General features: G+C 46.7%; 6 protein-coding genes across 6 annotated transcripts; 1 reads left to right on the top strand and 5 right to left on the bottom strand.

Annotated features, from left to right (window-relative positions):
* Window positions 1-327: 327 nt before the first annotated feature.
* On the bottom strand, window positions 328-1083 carry PtrM4_112340 (DDE-1 multi-domain protein; the record flags this gene model as incomplete). Its single annotated transcript, XM_001942124.2, has 1 exon — window positions 328-1083. One exon carries the CDS (start codon window positions 1081-1083, stop codon window positions 328-330), a length of 756 nt encoding a protein of 251 aa, XP_001942159.2.
* A 3859-nt stretch (window positions 1084-4942) lies between these two features.
* PtrM4_112330 (Acs, Acyl-coenzyme A synthetase-AMP-(fatty) acid ligase) lies at window positions 4943-7045 on the bottom strand (the record flags this gene model as incomplete). Its single annotated transcript, XM_066107979.1, has 1 exon — window positions 4943-7045. One exon carries the CDS (start codon window positions 7043-7045, stop codon window positions 4943-4945), a length of 2103 nt encoding a protein of 700 aa, XP_065962428.1.
* Window positions 7046-13146: 6101 nt separating this feature from the next.
* Window positions 13147-13272, bottom strand: PtrM4_112320 (uncharacterized protein; the record flags this gene model as incomplete). The annotated part of the gene is made up of 1 exon (XM_066107978.1): window positions 13147-13272. One exon carries the CDS (start codon window positions 13270-13272, stop codon window positions 13147-13149), a length of 126 nt encoding a protein of 41 aa, XP_065962427.1.
* Window positions 13273-13919: 647 nt separating this feature from the next.
* PtrM4_112310 (uncharacterized protein) lies at window positions 13920-14573 on the bottom strand (the record flags this gene model as incomplete). Its single annotated transcript, XM_001942120.1, has 2 exons — window positions 13920-14243; window positions 14298-14573. 2 exons carry the CDS (start codon window positions 14571-14573, stop codon window positions 13920-13922), a joined length of 600 nt encoding a protein of 199 aa, XP_001942155.1.
* A 1536-nt stretch (window positions 14574-16109) lies between these two features.
* On the top strand, window positions 16110-16852 carry PtrM4_112300 (bZIP-2 multi-domain protein; the record flags this gene model as incomplete). Its single annotated transcript, XM_001942119.1, has 2 exons — window positions 16110-16135; window positions 16216-16852. The coding sequence occupies 2 exons, from the start codon at window positions 16110-16112 to the stop codon at window positions 16850-16852; spliced, it is 663 nt and encodes a 220-aa protein (XP_001942154.1).
* Window positions 16853-17329: 477 nt separating this feature from the next.
* Window positions 17330-18516, bottom strand: PtrM4_112290 (uncharacterized protein; the record flags this gene model as incomplete). Its single annotated transcript, XM_066107977.1, has 2 exons — window positions 17330-18323; window positions 18383-18516. 2 exons carry the CDS (start codon window positions 18514-18516, stop codon window positions 17330-17332), a joined length of 1128 nt encoding a protein of 375 aa, XP_065962426.1.
* Between the last annotated feature and the right edge of the window lie 2088 nt (window positions 18517-20604).

The raw sequence follows: 20604 nt of genomic DNA, 5'->3' as shown, positions 1-20604 counted from the left end.
TGGTGTGGCCGGATGACTGGTGGAACACGTTAGTGCTGACCAGTGCTAATAACAAGTCTCAACGTGGGACAAGTCTCGCCAGCCGGAGGCATTTGACGCACCAAACGGAATTACGTTTTGTTGGCGTAGTACCAGCAAGGTATGTAACAGTACAAGCAGTGAGAGAAAGTTGCTATGCATTTCCTGATGTCTTGTTCTGTTCTGCTGTGGTGATGGCCTTTTATGGGGCCATCATACTAGTCTGTTTACATGACGTATCTGTGACATGGATAGGTGTAGAAGGTGCTTATCAGTAAGAGGAAGAACCATCTCGCCAACACGTGGCACCTAGGATGTCCTTACCCCATGAACCGTCACAACAATCCAATGCTCCATCACAGTAGCAGCTTTGACGATAATAAGAGGTGGAATAACCTCGCCTGTAGCCCGGATACACTCAACAAGCGTAATAAGCTCGCGATTGTTGGCGTTGTGGATAAAGACCGTACGTCCATTTTTGGTGTATAAGTACTGCTCTTTTGCAACACCAATGCGGCAGCCTGTCTCATCCATATTATATATATCTTCAGGCAAGATACCGCGCTCTTCGATAAGGTCTTTAAGCCTGGTATACCAGTCAAGGAGCGTTGCTGGCTCCTGGGCAAGCTTACGCTGTACCTCAATTGACTTTGCCTTTACACGTCTATATTTTGGGTGCCTTGCGAGCCATCGTCGTGCCCAAAGCTTGCCAAACTTAGGAGCAACTTCATCTAGTCCTGTGTACGCATCCTCAAGGAGTGAGTTTGCTTGCTGCTCAACTAGTCCACGATGAATACCAAAGCCAATATTATCGATAGCATTAAGGTACCGCTCAAGAGCGAAATCTTGAGACTCATTAAGCCGGTATAAAGCAGGTGGCTTAGCGCGATTGCAGCGATTCGAAAGTCCAAGATAGGCGCGTCGCAGGCGCTGATATGGCAAGTTATGGGTAGTTGCATAGCTTTTAATGTTAGGTTGATAGAGTAGGCGTAACGCTTCAGCGTGCTTTTGCAACGCCACCACCTCTTCTTTATATACAGACCTTCCCTTATTGACCTTAGGCATGGTAGAAACGATATGCGTAGTTAAGTTTATTTAATTATGCGTTGTTGTGGTGCATGTATGTATTAAAAGCTACGTGTTATCATTGAGGTGATAGGCCCGTGCGGAGCACGGGCAATTTCATTGAAATTCTGCTACAGCAGCCGTTGGGCCCGAGTAGTTGGGCAGAACTGGGCTCCATGGGGCGAGTAGCTATCTAAGAATTCCGTGTTTCCAGTGCTTTGAGTCATACAAGAGAAAATGAGGTGGCCAGATCCTAGGAGCTAGCACAGGAACTAAATAGTAAGAAAGTACAATTTAATAATGAAATCCATCCATCCTCATATCTTCATTGCTTCCCAGTCCTGTCATCCCATATCCTCATGGCATCCCCATCCTTGGCAGGATGCCAAGTCATGTGATCATCGCCCAGCGACGATCTCGTTGATGTGATGGCCCGTGCGGAGCACGGGCAATTTCATTGTAATTCTGTTACAGCAGCCATTGGGCCCAAGAATCTACCTCTTTAAATTGCATTCCCTTACAAAAAAGGCGCTAAAGAATGCAAAGGACGCCATCCCGATGATGAACGTAAAACCTAGATTAATAGACCATCCGTAGCAATCTCGTACAGCTTTTTGTATATCTGGTTCAAGAGTCTGGATAAATTCCAGACTATGCTGAACTCCCTTGATAATTTGCTCAATATCTGTGCTTGTCTTCACGGTGTCTCTTAGACGATTGCGCAGTGATTGCTGAATAACCGCAGAGGACAAACACAAGCTGATCACACATCCTAGAGAACGAAAAAGATACGAATAGGCTGTAACCATTGTTCGATCTTTTAGATCTGCATTTGAGACTAGGTAGAAGTCAGCTAAGGTCCCTTCTTTAAAACCGTGCAATATAGCATACTGATACCAATCAAGGTTCCTGTCGTTCCCATGCCGTTGCTAAAGGCACACATAGAAATACCAACAATCATCAATCCAGTGTTGGTCGCTATATTTCGAGAGAACACAAAGACTACTGCCAAAGCTGTTGTCATCAAACTATACGCAAAAACGATGGTCCAGTAAAATTTTCCAGTCCGCCGTATGAACCAACCCCCAATAAACGAGCCGGAAACTCCACATATACAAGGTGGAATCAGTCGAATGGAAGCCGCAGTCGCCGAAACGCCCTGGTCAGCCTGGAAGAAAAGAACCGAATTGTAGATCAAGGCTATCCATGACCCAAAGCCGAAGAAGAGGCATGCATAACATGCGACCATCTTGCTGTCAAAAATAACGTGTAACGGAACAAGTGGTTCAGCTGCGACGTAGGCTTCGAAAATGCCAAATATAAGGAAGGAAGCCAACGATGCGGTCAGTGAAACAATGGTAATGGGTGAAGTCCACGAGACATTGCTCCCTCGATTCATGCCGATGAGGAGGCCAATGTTTGCAGCAACTAGAATGATTGCACCAAGGAAATCGATGCGTTGCAAGTTCATCCAGCAGTTGCTCCTATCTTGTTGAGGGAGCTTTAGGAGGGTTAGTACCGTAGTGAATGCTGCTAGGCAGATTGGGGCTTGCGCCAGAAACGCCCTATGAAAATCAGAAATGTGCGTGTAGGGGCAAGGGAAAAAGCCTAAACCTACCAACGCCAGCCAAGGTAATCCGCTGATATACCACCTAAAAAATATTAGCTTTAGCATTTGTATATGTATGATGGCAAGAATACGTGCCTAGAGGTGCCCCAAACGCAGCACCAAAACCGTAGATGATATTGATTTTTCCTTGCCAAACACCTCGGTCCTGTAATGGGACCAGTTCACCTATGATTATGCTTACAATAGAGGTCATGCCCCCCCCTCCAATGCCTTGAATTACCTAGCTAGTTTTAGTAGTGATTATTGTAATCCATAGAGAGACGCATATACCCTCGCTGTAACAAGTTGCCGAATATCTCGAGCCAACCCACAGAGTAGACTGCCAAATCCAAAACACATATAAGCAAAAAGAAGACATTGCTTCCGACCAAATATTTCGCTTAAGCGTCCATATATCGGCTCAAGAACTGTGAGTGTAAGGAAATATGCAGTCGCAAGCCAGTTAATGTGGCTTAGAGCATTGAGATCACTGCCGACCTTGCCATAGATGGCGACAGTCATAGTCTTTTCTGCAGCAGCCAGACTCCGCAACAATCAATCGATTGACATGATTGATTCCTATATAGGTTAAAGAATTACTTCATTAGGCAGCCTTTAACCTAGATAGGAATCAATCATGCCGATCCGATTGATTGTTGCGGAGTCTGGCAGCAGCTAGGAAAACCTACAGTCAAGCGTTAATATCGAAAATCATTGGATGGAACCGAGTAGAAGAGTCAAACCTTACCCCACAAGAAGCCGCCAGAATAATCCATGTTATTTGACCGTGAGGCTCAGAAGCACTTTCACGCTGCGCTTGATCGTTTGAAATATCCTTGGAAGCGACGACATTATCTCTGACAGCCAGCGAGGCAGCTATACTCCCATTGACCCGATTTCTAATTAATGATGTAGTTTTGCTGGCTATGGGGTGCTTGGAAGCCATCAGTGAATCTATAGTCTAAGATTTTATAGCACCGGAACATGAAAGACAATAACTAGTTATATAGCCTGAAGAGAAGAATATCTCCCGACAGTCTGATTAGGGTGATGTTAAGAACTAACTAAAGAAAATATGGAAGTAGGGCCCTCTATAACTAACTTGCGGAGTGTACAGTCATTAGTGGTCGTAGCTTCACCCCTTCGTGTAGCATGCCACAAAATCAGTCACCGTTAGATCGACAACTGGCCAATCAAGCCAGCTATCTTGCGGCAGACATCTAGCGCTAAGCCATATACAGAACATGGGGGGGCTGTCAAAAACCGTTGCGCAGCTGCGTGTAAGGGTGAAGCCGCAATCGCTAGCCACGGCAACTATTGTGAAACTGTAAAAATCATTTTGCTAATTTTTCTCGGTCTAGCCTAATCTAAATGATTTGTTGACGTGTTATCATTGCATTAATTGTTACACGTCATTAGTTACGATCCCACGTCATTAGTTACGATCCCACGTCAAAATGACTGATGTATATACCCATGTAGACTTAGCTCTGTAAAGTCTGTCCCTATGTGACGAAAACCCCTGTGTGCCGAGAATGACCAATCGGATTACGAGGGTCGTAGAGGAGTGTGTGATCCTTGCGATCCGGTTGGTCATTCTCGGCACACGGGGGTTTTCGTCGCATAGGGACGGACTTTAACTATCTTTGCAAACATCAATACGGTCATTAAGGATTGTGGCTTCACCTCTTCGTGTAGCATGCCACAAAATCAGTCACCGTTAGATCGACAACTGGCCAATCATGTGACGGTTCATGGGGTAAGGACATCCTAGGTGCCACGTGTTGGCGAGATGGTTCTTCCTCTTACTGATAAGCACCTTCTACACCTATCCATGTCACAGATACGTCATGTAAACAGACTAGTATGATGGCCCCATAAAAGGCCATCATCACAGCAGAACAGAACAAGACATCAGAAAATGCATAGCAACTTTCTCTCACTGCTTGTACTGTTACAAATCAAACCAGCTATCTTGCGGCAGACATCTAGCGCTAAGCCATGTACAGAACATGGGGCTGTCAAAAACCGTTGCGCAGCTGCGTGTAAGGGTGAAGCCGCAATCGCTAGCCAGTGTACCTGCTGAGTGCATTCAAGTGTATTTCATCATCTTGTCTTACAATACTCTTGGACTAGACAAAAAGTGACTGGACCTAACTGCAATGGAACTCCAAATTCAAGATTTCAAGTTTAAAACAGGGGCCTTGCCGCAGCGTTGAATACTCTGTGGAAGGCACATTGAACACTTGATTACTGTTTAGCAGATTCTTCCTGCACTAAAAAGCCGTTGCTATGCAACTTCGAGTTTTCTTCCATAATGAAGAACTCTCTGACAGCCATCTTTGCTTTTCCCACAGCGCCAGAATCCTCAACCGTTGCAGGAACGTCGATCTCTTTCTCAAACTCGCCGGCAGTAGCATTCTCTAAGATCTCCCTTAGTACCCGTCGCAACATCTTGCCTGAACGGGTTTTTGGAATAATGCCAGGACTAGCAATATAGCCACCTAGCTTAGCAATCGGTCCGATTGAAAGCCGAAGACGCTGATTAAGATCCTCGAGCAGATCAGGAGGTGTTGTACTGTGACGTTCAATGGCAATGAATGCAATTGGCACATGCCCTTTAATGTGATCCAAGAGAGGCACAACACATGCTTCCGTGATGGCAGGGTGTGAAGAGATGGATTGCTCCATGGCGCCAGTAGACAGGCGGTGCGCCGCGACTTTGATGAAGTCGTCGTTGCGGCACATTACGTGCACATAGCCGTCTGAGTCAATGATGCCTGCATCTCCTGTGTCCATCCACTGTCCATTGAACCGTTCGAGGTAACTATGGTAGAAAGACACCTCGTCCTGCCAGAGGGTGGTGAGACCAGTCGGGCCAAGCGGGAGGCCAAGGACAATGTTGCCCATGCTTCCTCGCGGCAGCTCATTCCCGGCGTCGTCGACGATGCGAACGTCAAAGCCTGGAGCTGGTTTGCCTGCACTACCGGGCTTGATCGGGATCGTCTTGCTGGGGATCTTGGTGCTTTCAAGCTCGTAAAACATGCCAGCTGCTGGCATCAGAGGAATTCCAGTGATAGGCGATCCGGACTCGGTCGACCACCAATTATCAATAACTGAGGCCCCTGGTGCACAATATGTCGCCAGCAGCTCTGTGTACATGTTAATTAAGCTCGGCTCGCTCCTCTCGCCCGCTAAGAAAAGTGCGCGAAGATGCTTCAGCCCTCCTACTACACCACGCGCTTTAAAGAGCGAGTTTTGAGGATCCGCTTGGCGGATTGCCCGCAGCGCGGTCGGTGCCATGAACATCGAAGTGACCCGGTACTCCTCGACAATGCGCCAGAAAGTCCCAGCGTCCGGTGTTCCGACTGGCTTACCTTCAAATAGTACCGTTGTTGCACCAGCTAGCAGTGGCGCATATAGGATGTAGCTGTGTCCAAGAGCCCATCCAATATCGCTAGCAGCAAACATAACGTCTCCAGGCCCCTGTACACCAAACATATGACGTATGCTTAAGTTCAATCCTACTGCATGCCCACCTGCTTCTCTCAAAACACCCTTTGGCTGACCGGTAGTGCCGCTTGTGTATATAATATACAGCCCTTCATGACTATTTATAGGCACATTCTCTGCGCTAATGCCGTGTACTTTTGCGTTCTGAACTAGACACTGCCAACTTCGCTCTCCGTCGACTTCGCATATATCATCCCAGCTACTCTCTGCCCGTTGCCATATTATGGTCCTTTGGGGCTTGAAATCGCACTGCGCAATCGCAGCTTGAACTAGTGTTTGGTATGGAAGCGGGCCTTTGACTCCCTCGATACCACAGCTTGCAGTGAGGATAGCCTTCGGATGCGAAGCTTCGATCCTCTGCGCCAGACTCGTGGATGAGAAACCACCAAAGACAACAGCGTGGATTGCACCTAGTCGTATCGTAGCCAGAATCCCAATTAATGCGGCTGGAATCATTGGCATGTAGATCACCACGACATCGCCCTTTTGAACGCCCTCTTCTCGTAACACGCCCGCCATAATCGCGACCTCCTCCTGTAATTCAGCATAGGTAATCTTCTGTTTACTGCGGGAGACTGGTGAGTCCCAGATGATGGCTGTCTTATCGCCGTTGCCTGCATCGACATGTCGATCGACACAGTTATAGGAGGTCGATATCTTGCCGTCTGGGAACCAGGTCCATGATGCGTGTGAGTTGCCGCACTTCAGCTGCTTTCTCGTCATTCGCAAAGCAGTGGTAGGAGCCTTGTGCCATGTTAACTGTTTCGCTTGGCGTGTCCAGAATTCATTAGGGTCGTTGAGGGACTCTATATGGGTTATGTCTTGGGCATCTGAGGCCATTGCGAGAAAGAATGTAGAACGCTGCGTCGATCCGAAGCTGTTTAATCTCAAAACCAGACTTTGACTATCGATTATCAACAGACTCCGCAACAATCAATCGGATCGGCATGATTGATTCCTATCTAGGTTAAAGGCTGCCTAATAAAGTAACTCTTTAACCTATATAGGAATCAATCATGTCGATCGATTGATTGTTGCGGAGTCTGATTATCAAGGTCGGGGCATCGGCTCTCACGTCGGACTAACAAGCGATCGCTGATGACTGTACATAGCTAGCTCAATCAGAGATTGATACAATAAACGACAACAAGAAGGATGGAAGGATGGAAGGATGGAAGGATCGAAGGATCGAAGGATCGAAGGATCGAAGGATCGAAGGATCGAAGGATCGAAGGATCGAAGGATCGAAGGATCGAAGGATGAGACTACTCACTAAGTACATTTTCATGCATTTGCAGCTTCCGGTTTTTGTGAGCAGGCGACTTTTAATCCTATGCTAAGCCTCTTTCGTTTCATGGTGATAGTGCTAGCTCTTGTCAGCGATGCCATGGGTCAATCTTCTCCTCGATACCCGAGCTGATCAAAGTAAAATATATATTGCGCCTAAGCCTCTTCTGAGCAAGCTTACACTGGGCGAATCAATGTCTTGTGCGAGATAACAACTGAAACGCGTGTAAAGCCTGTCCCTATGTGACGAAAAACTCCGTGTGCCGAAAATGACCAACCGGATCGCAAGGATGACACGCTTCTCTACGACCCTCATGATCCGATTGGTCATTTTCGGCACACGGAGTTTTTCGTCACATAGGGGCAGACTTTACAAAGTGGAAGCCGTGAGTGCATGAGAGTATATCTTTGATAAAGACCAATTTTTGCATATAAGTTCCTTTACCGCCTACATTTCACTCCACTCTTGACTATGCCGTCTTTCACAACCGTGATCACAACCACCCACGATAGAGATGGTAAATCGGTGTTTCGGGCCAGCCCGGCGCTCAAACCATTCAATGACAGAATAAGCATTATCTACAGCACGTCATCTAGTAAGGCTCTCGATTTGGTCGATGCCAAAGACATCTTCGAACACGAAACTCGTGATCTAGCAGCCTTAATCCCCAAGGAGGGCAGTGTGGTCCTGATGGCGGAGTGGGCTCCTAGCACCGACTCAAGACTACACCGTACACAAAGTATTGATATTGGTGTGATGATTGCTGGGGAGAGTAAGCCTGATTTCACCCACCACCCTTCTGTCATTTCCACTTAACAGGTATAATTTCTAACCTCAAGGAATCACAGTCGAGTTAGCCTTAGACAGTGGAGAGTCCCGTTTCCTTCGGCAAGGAGATGTTTTTATTCAACGTGGTACTATGCATGGGTGGAAGAACCACAGTACGACGCAAACAGCACGCATGATCTGTTTCGTTTTACCATCGAAACCCATTTCAGCTGAGATAGATTAGGGAATAGTCCAGCATCTTCATTATTTTACGGGTGGCAACAGTTTCATGGTTTGAGGATATCCATATTAAACTAAACACCGTTACATCGAACAAATACCGCTGATTGATAGAGAAAGTTGCAGCTTTCTTCTAGTCTTCACTTCTATCTGTCGTCCGCAATGGTGCAGGGTTGTGTGGGAAGAAAACTTGATTTTACCTCAATTTATTCGATTTAAATGCTTCTGCGTTTATCTTTATGTCTGACAGACGGCCACCAAACTTAAACCAAGAAAACAACCCCTGTGATATCGGCCCTCTTTCGGTATGGCCCTAGCAAAGCTTTTTAGTGACTCTCGAACTAGGGAGCACTAAATATTTCAAAGCGAGCTGTGTAATGAGAGCTGAGCTTCGATCATGATTACAATACAGTGGCTCCAATAGGGCTACCAAATCTACAGGTGGACTGTATCATTGCACCTGTGGTGGCCTCCAAAGCTCTGGCAAACTGAGGACGAATCCGGCCGTTGGAATAGCGCCGAATTCGACCGCAACTCTGGTTAATTATGTGCTTATCCCGCGCTGTCGTCCGTGAAAAGCATGCCCTACAAGCTGGGCAAACCGCCTTGGCCGCTCGATTGGCTCTCTCCTTCTGATGCCGTACCAGGTTACTTCGAGTAGAAAATAAGCGCCCTTGGCAAGCGTGCTCCCAACATCGCAGTGACACATCGACTTCCTGTTGCCGACTCACCGGAACAGTGCCATATTGTTCCGGGCCGACGCCCTCAGCAATGTTTCCGGTCGGAGAGCCGGATGAAAAAGCAGGAAATTGTGCATGTGATGCAGCCTTATAAGCTTGAATTGGTGTAGCTGGTGGAGCTGGTGTAGCTGGTGGAGCTCGGACAAATCTACCTTCCGTACTAATTGCAGAACCACCTGAGGACAGAGCGTAGGGAAATGTCGCATCCGAAGACTCAATCGAAGAACTTGTGTCCGCAACCAAGGCTGGACTATTCGGGTCCCAGAGCAAATTCAGACGACTGTCATAGCTTACAAAGAAACCTACAGGTAGTCAGAAAATAGACCAAACGTATAATGAAGTAAGTTGTGGTGTTCTGCAAACCGACCTAAGTTTTGTGGTTCTGTGTTGTCAAATACGTGCGCACACTTCTGCTCTAAGGGATTCGTCTGTGAAGTGCCAACTACACCTAGATAATTAAGACAATTATAGTTATCCTGCATATTTCCACGCAGCTAAAAGCCTCTGGGGAAGGGGGTGAAAAGTGTTCTCTTTCGTCGCTAAGTAGTTATTTGACTATTAGGAGTAAGTCTGGCATACACTTATCTGCATAACTATCCGGCTTCCGGTTTTGCGATAGATTAGAATGTATTTCTGACAGGGATCCTTGCTGACTCGGGCTAAGGGCTTGCCGGAAAGAGAACAAAACAAGCGAGCAGACCACCCGGAACGCGTACATACAAAAGCTTACTGAAAGTTCGCATCGCCTTGCCTGGTTACTGTACACATGCAAGAAGAGTGCTGATATATAGTAAGCCCTTGCTGGTCTGAGGAACAAGATGACCAACATGATGCTGATTGCTCTTCTGGGCAAAGTTTTCGCTTACGATACCGGAGACCCTTGTTGCATGAGTATCTTCCGCCTTGCAAAACGCGGAAGCCAAATACGCAAATCAGTGTAAAATTGACCAACGTGCATCACTCCGTGACGGGGCTCCTTGTGTGCCGGAACCGGCTAATCAGAACGCTTCAGTCACAGACTTCCACTCAGAATCTACGATCTCATTGGCCGGTCCCGGCACACAAGAAGTCCCGTCACGGAGTGATGTAAATATATCGGTTAGCCATAATATGATACTCTAATACTCGGAACCAAGCTGCTTGCCTTTACCATCATAACCTCGGGTTCCGAGACATAGCGTTGCGGGCGATAATCAAGCCCATGTTTTTGTACACGTCATTTTGGTAAATTGGTTTTGCCTTCACACGCGGCTCCACGTCATCGTAGCCAGCGCCGATTCATGTATGTTTTTGACCTAATTAATATAAGTAGTGACACTAACTCCGATAATGGAAGTTCACGCAAAAACAACAGATCTAATGCAAACTTGATTTCTGGGAAAATATTCAATCTTACTCTGTACACCCCACGCTTTATATGCTTACAAGCACATGTCAATAAGCCCAGATACAACAAGCCCAAATACGCAGCATGACAGTGGATTTCAGAGCACGTGCCCTCGAGTGGATAGACACTATTGTCAACAAGCGCAACACTGAGGCAGGAGCTGCTTTTATGCACGACTCCATCCAATTAGTCCACAACGATACATGTCTAACGAAGCAATCATTCGTGGAGCTATGGCCTCAAATCTTGATCAAAAGTCCAAATTTTCGCCTCAAAGTAAAGGATACCCTGGCTGAAGGGAATTGCGTGTGGATATACTCGGAGGCCAGCGGGCGACTTGGTGGTGGCCTAGTCGATGATGTTCATATGTTGCTCTTCGACAATGGTGGTATGATCATACGGAGTCATGGAATACAACGACTAAAAGAATCAGAGGGACCAGGGGGGTCTGTTCTGCAGTAACAACGATATTTCGCTCAAAGACAACTTCGTAATATGGTTGATATAGTCTCAAATTAGAGCCTCGATCTCGCAGCTGTAGGATCGATTGAGTAGTTACTAGCCTTCATACTAATGAAGAGAAGACTAGGATTGGATAGAATGAATGTCTTCTTGCGTAGTTGAAATGACAAAGCTTGAATCGGTAAAGCAAAAAAAAAACTTCCACATAGTGATCCTCTAGCTCTTCTTCCAAGTCAGTCGATTAGCGTTTGAGGAGAGCTGGATCTAGAGAATTTAGACTGCTCGATGTTGTGGACTCCCGATATTATCCGCCCGATTTGAATAGCCCGCCAATACAATAAGGCCCTGCATGCTCTTCCTAATATTTCTTAACAAGAGACACACGATTTCGGGGTGATATACCTGCATTATGGTCTCGGTAGAGACAAGACTATCAGGATCCAATATCAATGCGCCTAACTAGATAAGGAGGAAGTTGATTTCCATACACGTGCAAAATGCATAAGCGCTTGTTTCATCCAAGTAAGGGTTAGCTATCTCGCCTAACAGAGGGATGTTGTCTGCCTAGTGCGAATTTCTTCCTGCTGCCTGAGGCCATAAAGCACACAAGGCAAACAGACTACACGCTAGGCTGCGCGCAGGAGAGCTGTCAGATTGAGGCGAGGTTTTGCTCCATGATCGAGCCGATGGTGGTTGGGGAAGGACATGAGACCCCCAAACCAGGGCTAGCGCCGGGACTTAGCACTGCCAAGCCCGAGGCGAGGCCACCTCCCACAGACAGAGCCGTAGACAGAGACAGACAATACACACTTGATCCCATCCATAAAAATCTGACAAGAGCGATAGGTCAGGCCGTGATTATTGAACGGCAAAGCAAGCGGCGAGATATGAATTGCCTAGTATAACTGGTTACAGTGATGCTTGGCGTTGATGTGATGGAATCTTCGGAAGGATATATTCGGAATCGTAGGTAACCGGATGTTCCGCCTCAGATCTGCCTCGATCCGACCCTGCTTTAGGGTATTCATCGCTATAAAATAACACAGATACTCTTTTTGCTTTTGCGACTAGCTTTGTTTCATTCAAATTGTTATCGATCCTTTTAAGCTCCAAACTCGTTCAACATGAGCAACGATGGCTTACTCCAATGGGCGGAGGCTTTGTCTGCGGCCACTTCTACCCTACTTGAATCGCTAAGAGAAAATAGCCAACAATTATATGAACCGGCTTGTTCGCAGGCATCTAAGGAGCAAAGTCACGATGAAAGTACTAAGGAAGAGCATGCTCTTCCTTCGAATTGTGCACGGTACATCTTAAAATTGAAAAGTGTTTATCAGGTTCTTATGGCTTTACAGGTTAGAAGAACCACAAATCAATTATAAAATGCCTTATACACCACTACAGAATAACAAGCACACAAATCTACTGGAATATCCAGATGCCTCTTCCGCAACAAACGAAGACCTAAGTCGCCTTGCGGAGGATCAATCTCCGGGGGAGTTTCAAGACATTTATGAACTTCGAAAACAACATATAAGGCATGTGTTGGAAGGCCTTGTACGATCGTACGGTGAATAACAGTAGCTAAGGTAATCTTGTGTATTGGTATTCTGGTGTATGATGATTCTACGAATGTGGGGGCTACGAAGGTATACATAGCGTTGGGTCCGAGTTGGGCCGAAGTAGGATCGAGGCGGTACATTGGGCCTTATTAGGCGACACACCGTGTGTATGCCGACAGCATGGGAGCAGTTATTTTGATCATATTCGCAGAGGCTACCGAGGCGGGTGGCGAGGCGGGTACCGCGCCAACAATTACAAAACCTATCGCCGAGGCTCTCCGTACGGCCCGAGGCCTTCGTTTGAACGACTATCAAGGTAGTTAATTAAGATATACAAGCTGCCAGGGCTAAAGGGATACTGTATTGCTAAGTAGAGCCGCGAAACAGCCACTAATCAAAAATCTTATTAGAGAAATATAAACAGTAGAAAATAACATAAGAACTACAGCGTCTCTATCGTTTATGTCGCTGCGCTGGTTCAATTGTAACATTAGTCACACAGGGACGGACACTAAGAGGGCTTTTAAGGCGTCTGGGCTAAAGTCTGTCTCTATGTGACGAAAAACCTGTGTACCGAAAATGACCAATCGGATTACGAGGGTCCAAGAGAAGTGTGTCATCTTTGCGATCCGGTTGGTCGTTCTCGGAACACAGGGTTTTTCGTCACATAGGGACACACTTTAGTAGCCGTGATGGTGGTGAGCAGCCATTCGATCGCTCAGCAGCTCCATCAACATCACGATCACGGCGCGGCCGCGATATTAAGTTGCCAGCCAAGTATCGATAATCAGATAATTGTAATACTATTTCTGTATCTTAAAACTAAGAAATCTTCTAATAACAGCTATCTGGTGCGGCTCTACGACCTGATTCTGGTGATGATGGTTGGTGAGGCGGAGCGATCGTTGCGCCGTCCAGCACGGTACTCTACTTGTGACACTGCACGGCCGCTTGAACTCGTAGTTTTCTATCTTTTTCCATAGTGCATGTATATATGTTTTACTTACGTACCGATCTCCTTTAATGCAAGCTTGCCCGTGGTCGGCCTAGCTATCACGAGCATTGTTGTCTTATTAGCTTACAATCCTTTATTACTGCTGACAGCCAGCATACAATGCCCGTGCGTAGGTCGAGCCAGTTCGCGGGTCGAGCCACCCCAAAAAGATCAGACGATCGAAAAGATGAGGTTATTGAGCCACACGCACGATAGCTATTATCGTGAGACTTTCTGAGGTATCGCTATACAGAAGCTTCTAGATCGTTTGCACTACTTGTATCTCGTTGGTGTCTTAACTTGGCGCTGACTTGCGCTGTATTTGGGTGGGGGAGACGCCGCAGGCGGACCAGCGTCAACCCGACTTGATGCAGCAGCAACACGACGACGCTTTGTCAGATTTTTGGCTGCTTTATGTGAGACTTTTCGCTTACACTTGTTTGCTGTATCGTAAGTTTTTTTTGCGGTTGCAGCGTCGCGTTGCAGCTTTTTGAGCGCCCGTTGAGCAGCTAGTTCCTCAGCGCGCTGTTTCCGCTCGCGCTCACGCTCAGTTTTGGCTTGTTGTCGAGCCACCTTTGCAGCTTCTTGAACCTGCTTCTGTGGGTTGAGTACTTGTTAGTGTTGTGACTGGGCGCGTAGGGATCTCTGTACACCTCTGTGCCTTTGCGACAGCGTCGTTCGGTTTACACTAAACATCTTCGCGACTTCGCGGTACGAGAAATTATCTCCAACTTCACGCGATTCTAAGCATTTAACTGCTTTTTTGAATTGGATCCATGGTGGTGGAGTTATATTGATTTGAAGTTGGGATGGAACATTGTGGGGTGGCTCGACCTGCGCATGGGCATTGTAACGTGTCTTGACCTCACAGTTATGAGGCAAACTCCGCTTAAAGATAAAACCATAGCCATGCTGCATGCCGTGCATTTTGAGCGCATCATACGCTTCTTCAAAGGAGCTGTAGACTCAGTTTAGTGGAGCCGCAATGTCTTGCATGGTAAAGTACACAAGACAAGCATGCGAACTCAACACCAGCGATTCTGTGGCTGTGTCTATCTGCTACATAGAGACGCTGGTTTCGCGTCCATAAGTTACTTACTAAGCCAAATCGAGCGATTAATTAGCGTTTGGAACACATCTCAATTTGTGGGCATATCACAAAAACATGGGATAAATCTCAGTAGCCTGTATAGCCTTAGCTTCAGCGCTTATGTGCGCAGTCCGCTCGTGATTCAACTTTGTATCTTTTAACCCGTCCCACCAACCTCAGTAACAATGAATTCTACTTTTGTTGTAGCAAGGGCTATGAAATGTGGCGAGTGAAATGTCGCTCGTGTTCTATCAGGCCCGGAAAACGTCTTAGCCGGGTGAACATAGGAACATATGAATCCTCTCGCTTAACCCCGCGGCTATGTGCGAATGCTCCGGGAGGACAGAATGTGTTCTTTTCTCGTACACAAATACGCTCTCATGCAGTTACGGCTTCCGGTTTCTGTAAGCAGGCGGCCTTTCATCCCACGCTAAACCTCTGTTGCTTAGTGATATCTAGCTAGTTTAACCTCTTTTAGACAAGCATACTTTACCAGGTGGATCCGTGTGCGCAAAGCGGAAGCTGCAAGTGCATGAGAATGTATCGATTAACCCTGGCTTACCGAGACGAAAACTATCTTGATGAGCGGGTTTGCCACTGCAAGCCAAGCTGAGTTATCACTCAGCGGTGAATAGCAGGCAAGTGAAGCCGTTGAAGAAGCGTCAATCCCAACTGAACCTTCACCAATAATCTGTGTTGCCTCAAAAGTCACTGTTTACCGTAATGTACGAGACTACGGCATACCCAAAACAACCTTTCGACGTAATTACACGTCCAACTCAACGAAGCCACTTCCAACAGAGGAGCAGACAATTTTTCATCATGTAATTACTGAACCTAGAAGCGGGAGCATTTCCGCCCCGGCCCGTTGCTCTCAAAAATATGGCCGAACTCATCCGGCCGGACTCCTATCCGGCCGGACTCCTAGAGGGTCCTCGAAGCAGAATTGATTTTTGCACCCTTAGGTATGCAGGTCATGTCCCTGTAGGGTGAGTTATTAAAACACATTGATTTATAGAATGCTCACCTTCTCATACTTACTGATTATCCAAAGTTAACCTTATACTTCCAAGTATTATTCCAAGCGGACTGGTATCGATTCATCTCTGCGCACGTCTTCTTTATTTTTGTGAGTTGTTCACTTCGTTGCTTTTCATTATCCTTCAGCCGAAAAGCCTAGTATCAATTTTTCTATTATTCAGGAGCCTTTTCTGGCCGCCGTAATCGCATTTATTCAATTTTGCTTTATCTAGTGGACTTTTTCATGATCATTGCTCTAATAGTTTAATTACAGGAAACCTTGCTTTGCATCACCAAGAGGAGCTCACCATCCCTAAGAAATAATGGAGGTTTTCGGCATTTTAGGTCACAACATGAACGTTATCACACCTGGCGAAATGTAGGAAAGCTTGTGTTTTACTTATGGAGGACATGCTGTTTAGAAGTCTTGGAATATCATACACTGACTATTTGAGGAAGGTCCGAGGACACAATAGACTACTTAGATGGCGCTTTTCCCGATCTACAGCAGCACACGGCCAACAACATGCAAGAAGAGTTGGTGAAAGATAACCTATGGATCGACCCTAGCCCATCAGATTTCTTATCTACTACCACGGTCATTTCTCCTTCCAATGAATCTATCTCCGACTTGGGTGGTCCCATCGAATGGATAAACGCGTCTACTGATATATATGGTCCGATCGACACAGTTCAGACTGGCCTAGAATCAGACTTTCAAACGATACAAACTGCCAATACTATGCCAACCAGTAGCAGGTTTCAAATGATAAATTCACGGGTGGAGGGCTCCTCGCTGAGATCACAGAATGATGTTAAGCTGGTTGAGCATTCCATGCAACCCAGCAAGGAGGTGAAGCAATTACGTGAGAAGTACCATGGTAAATACAAAGAGCGAAATCGCCAAGCGGCCGCTAAGTCGCGTCGAAAGCATGAGGATCTTGTCAGTCTCCTTGAGGCAGAGCAGCGTGATGAACAGCGGAGACGGGAAATCATCGAACTCCAACTCTCGAATCTGAAATTGGAAGTTAGCCAACTTCGGGAGGAATTAAGGCTTCATATTCAGCTATCAGGTTACATTCGTGCGAAATGTTAGAGTAAATAACTACATAGTTAGAAGTTGATCAGATATTTGGTGTTGTAGGACGTAATCCGGCGTTGGCCCGTCCGGCACCCCTAGTGAATGCACGGCTAACACGCACAAATCAACGCATATTCAAAGACCACTTGCAGAGCGTTCCACTAACATTGGAACACCAAGACCGGGGTCTGTGGGCTGTGTTGTCTAAATCTTCCTGAAGGCATGTGCTTCAAAAATGACCTGAAGCAGGTGATAGGGAGTAGTTGAATTTGATGGGGAAGTTGGACTTGATTTGAGTAAAGTCCGTCCCTACTCGCCCCACGGAGCCCAGTTCGACCGAACTGGGCTCCGTGGGGCGAATAGCTATCTAATAATTCCGTGTTTTCAGTGCTTTGAGTCATACAAGAGAAAATGAGGTGGCCAGATCCTGGGAGCTAGCACAGGAACTACGGAGGTGACTTTCAAAAGTTCTTGCTGACAGGGGGGTCTATATTACTGCCGTAGTACCACCGAAGCTTGGACTGTTCGGTCGCGCCGCCCCTCCTTGTATTCGTTGCCGCCTTCAAGTCTAATAATCTCCTTTACATGAAACTGTATACGCTCTATCCAAGCCTGGATTTGGTGTTGAGGTAGCTCATCCCAAGCCTCCAGCCATGCCTTTGTGCCCTCTGCTCTATTTTTTAGAGCGCCTTTCCTGGTGGTTCTCCGCTTGAGCCATGGCCAGGCTGCTTCAATAGCGTTGAGGTCAGGTGAATTGCCACACCATAAAAGCTTCTCTACTCCCTCTCTACTGTATACTAGTTGTTGGGCGTAGTGGGCATGCGAAGGAGCCTTGTCCTCTTGAACTACAGTACATGGTCTCCCTTTCTGGCACTCCTTAGCGAAGGGAATGAGCTTTGGGATTAGAACTTGAGTCTGGTAGCGCCACCAATCTATGCCTCTTCCACTATCACGAGACAGCTTGCCGGTCTCTTTTGTCCATCTCCATTGCGGAGTCCTGCCTGGCTTGTTCCTTAATCCCATCCTCTTCATGCCAGTTGTAAGCTCCCACTCCTGCCTCATAATAGGCTCAAGGACCTTGTTCATCTCTTCAATTTGAAGAGCTGCCTCTCTCTTCTGCTGTGCAGTCTCAGGGCACCAGATGTGGCATGGGCCCTTGTGATCATAAGAGAAGCAGCCCCAGAACATGAACTCTGAGTAGCCTTTCCACTGCTCGCGAATGACTGTTTTGGTGAAGACCTCATCAGGTTTTCTCCAGACCCGATAGCCACCACGGCGGTGGTTGAGCACGACAGAGGTCTCATCAGACCAGATGACATTCTTCCAGTCCTCCAGAGTCCAGTCTTGATGGGCAAGACACCACTCAAGTCTCTCCTGTCTCATCTTCTTCGTCAACCCAGGCTTCCTCGTGGGCTTCGTCTTGTTGTAACCGGCTGCTTTTAGGACTCTCCACACTGTGGTGGATGATATGTTGTAACCGTGAACACTAAGATCACCAGCTATATCAGCACAGCTCTTCTCTCTCCCATATCTATCTCGGCATACTTGTGAAAGAGTGGCGTTGTGGATAGCTTCCTGCTTATGAGGGCGACCAGCGCGAGGGGCGTCTTCGAGGTACTCGGGGAGGAGTTTAATAGTGGGTGAATTAGGCTCAAATCCACGTTGGCAGGCTCTACCATAAATTGAGTCAATAGTGTCGAGACGCGGTAAGAGCCTTCACTAGTATTCACGGTGAATCAGGCTTCCCGTGCTCTGATTGGCCAGGCACTGATTAGTCAGCTGCTCCGTGCGCGCACCATAGATATTCTCACTCCTCCCGTAGCTCCAATACAACAAGTTCGCACACGTTTCTCCACCTTCATCAAATAGTGCGTGGTGAAATACCTGTGATAGCGCTGATCTGGGCGGTAGATTTGCCACCAAAAGGTGACTTCAGCGTCACAATAAGCGCACGGGTATAGGTGTCGAGACGCGGTGAGAGCCTTCACTAGTATTCACGGTGAATCAGGCTTCCCGTGCTCTGATTGGCCAGGCACTGATTAGTCAGCTGCTCCGTGCGCGCACCATAGATATTCTCTCTTCTCCCGTAGCTCCAATACAACAAGTTCACGCACGTTTCTCCACCTTCATCAATAGGGATCAGTGTTAGGAGCCATAGTATAGTTGAAAACACCAAAAAATTGAGTATATAGACTATCACCACCATTACCTCCAGCTTCAAAAAATCTGGATGGGTGCCAAGAAAGTCGGGCCGACTGATCGGCCGCTAACAAATACGCTAGCAAGAACTTTTGAAAGTCACCTCCGTAAAGTCTTTCACTATGTGACGAAAAACCCCGTGTGCCGAGAACGACCAACCGGATCGCAAAGATGACACGCTTCTCTACGACCCTCACGATCCGATTGGTCATCTTCGGCACACGGAATTTTTCGTCACATAGGGGCAGACTTTAGCAACTTCGTCGCGATTTGGATTCAAAGCACCAAGATTTAGGCTGCAAATCGATTTCGTTTAGATACGAATAACCTCATTCAAAAATCACAGCTTATACGACATTGGAAATACCACGTTCTAGTTAAACTATTGCTATTGTTCGGCTGCGAACAGCCGCAGATGACTTTGTTGTTCTGGCCCCTGACCCTATCCCTGTCGCTGTCCCTGCCCCTGCCCCTCTCAAGCTCTCCATAGATTTTAGAACCGACAGAACCGACAGAACCGACAGAACCGACAGAACCGACAGAACCGACAAAAAATTCTAATGTAGTAAAGTCTGTCCCTATGCGACGAAAAACTCCGTGTGCCGAAGATGACCAATCGGATCGTGAGGGTCGTAGAGAAGCGTGTCATCTTTGCGATCCGGTTGGTCGTTCTCGGCACACGGGGGTTTTCGTCACATAGTGACAGACTCTGGTTACAGTACACAAAGAAGAGTATGAAGAAAGGCAAATACGAAAATCGCTATGGAACAGCGTTAGCCGTCATTAGTTTGTGAATCCCCTTCTCAGACAAAACGCGCTATCTGGTGCGATGATATTAAATATCATGTTATTAGCGATTGCGGCTTCACCCCTCCTTTCCCCCTGCACGTAAGCATTCTAAAGACTAGTCATTATTGGATCGGCAATTGACCAATCACATCACCTATTTTGCTGCGAACATTCACATCCATACGGAAGTTTGAGGGGCATTCAGACTCGTTACGTAGCTGCATGTAGGGGTAAAGCTGCAATCGCTAACAACTGTAAAACAAGTGACGTCTGTCACTACACGGCGAAAAACACTGTGGGCTGAGAATGTCTAATGGGAGAGCAAGGGCGTGATATGAGTCAGCAATTCCCACTGCCTAATTGGTAGTTCTCGGTCTACAGTGTTTTTCGCTGTACAGTGACAGACGTTGGTTAAAGAATATTTATTAAATAGTTCCTTGCTATCTTATTCTTTTTATCCAGTGTGTGGTATTTAAGTGGTTACACCCGAGCTTTGTACTACAAAGCAGTATCGCCTACCCTCGCTGCTATGCTGTTATCTAACAGTATACTCTTTCTAGGCATGCACCCTGTTTCTGACAGTAGTAAACCTATTTAGCAGAGCATACTTACTTGGCAAGCAATGTGCCAAAGTAAAATGCTCTACTAAAGTTTAGAATAAACATCCTCTTCAAATTGAGTAAAAAGGCTATTAGATATTACATCGAATGGAGGAAAAACTTGTGAAGTATACAAGCCACAAATTCCTCTCTTGAAGTCAATCCACTATAAATCAGTCA

The sequence above is a fragment of the Pyrenophora tritici-repentis genome, chromosome 5, assembly GCF_003171515.1.
Source record: "Pyrenophora tritici-repentis strain M4 chromosome 5, whole genome shotgun sequence".
Taxonomy (NCBI): Eukaryota; Fungi; Ascomycota; class Dothideomycetes; order Pleosporales; family Pleosporaceae; genus Pyrenophora; species Pyrenophora tritici-repentis.
This window is presented reverse-complemented; position numbering and strand designations above follow the sequence as displayed.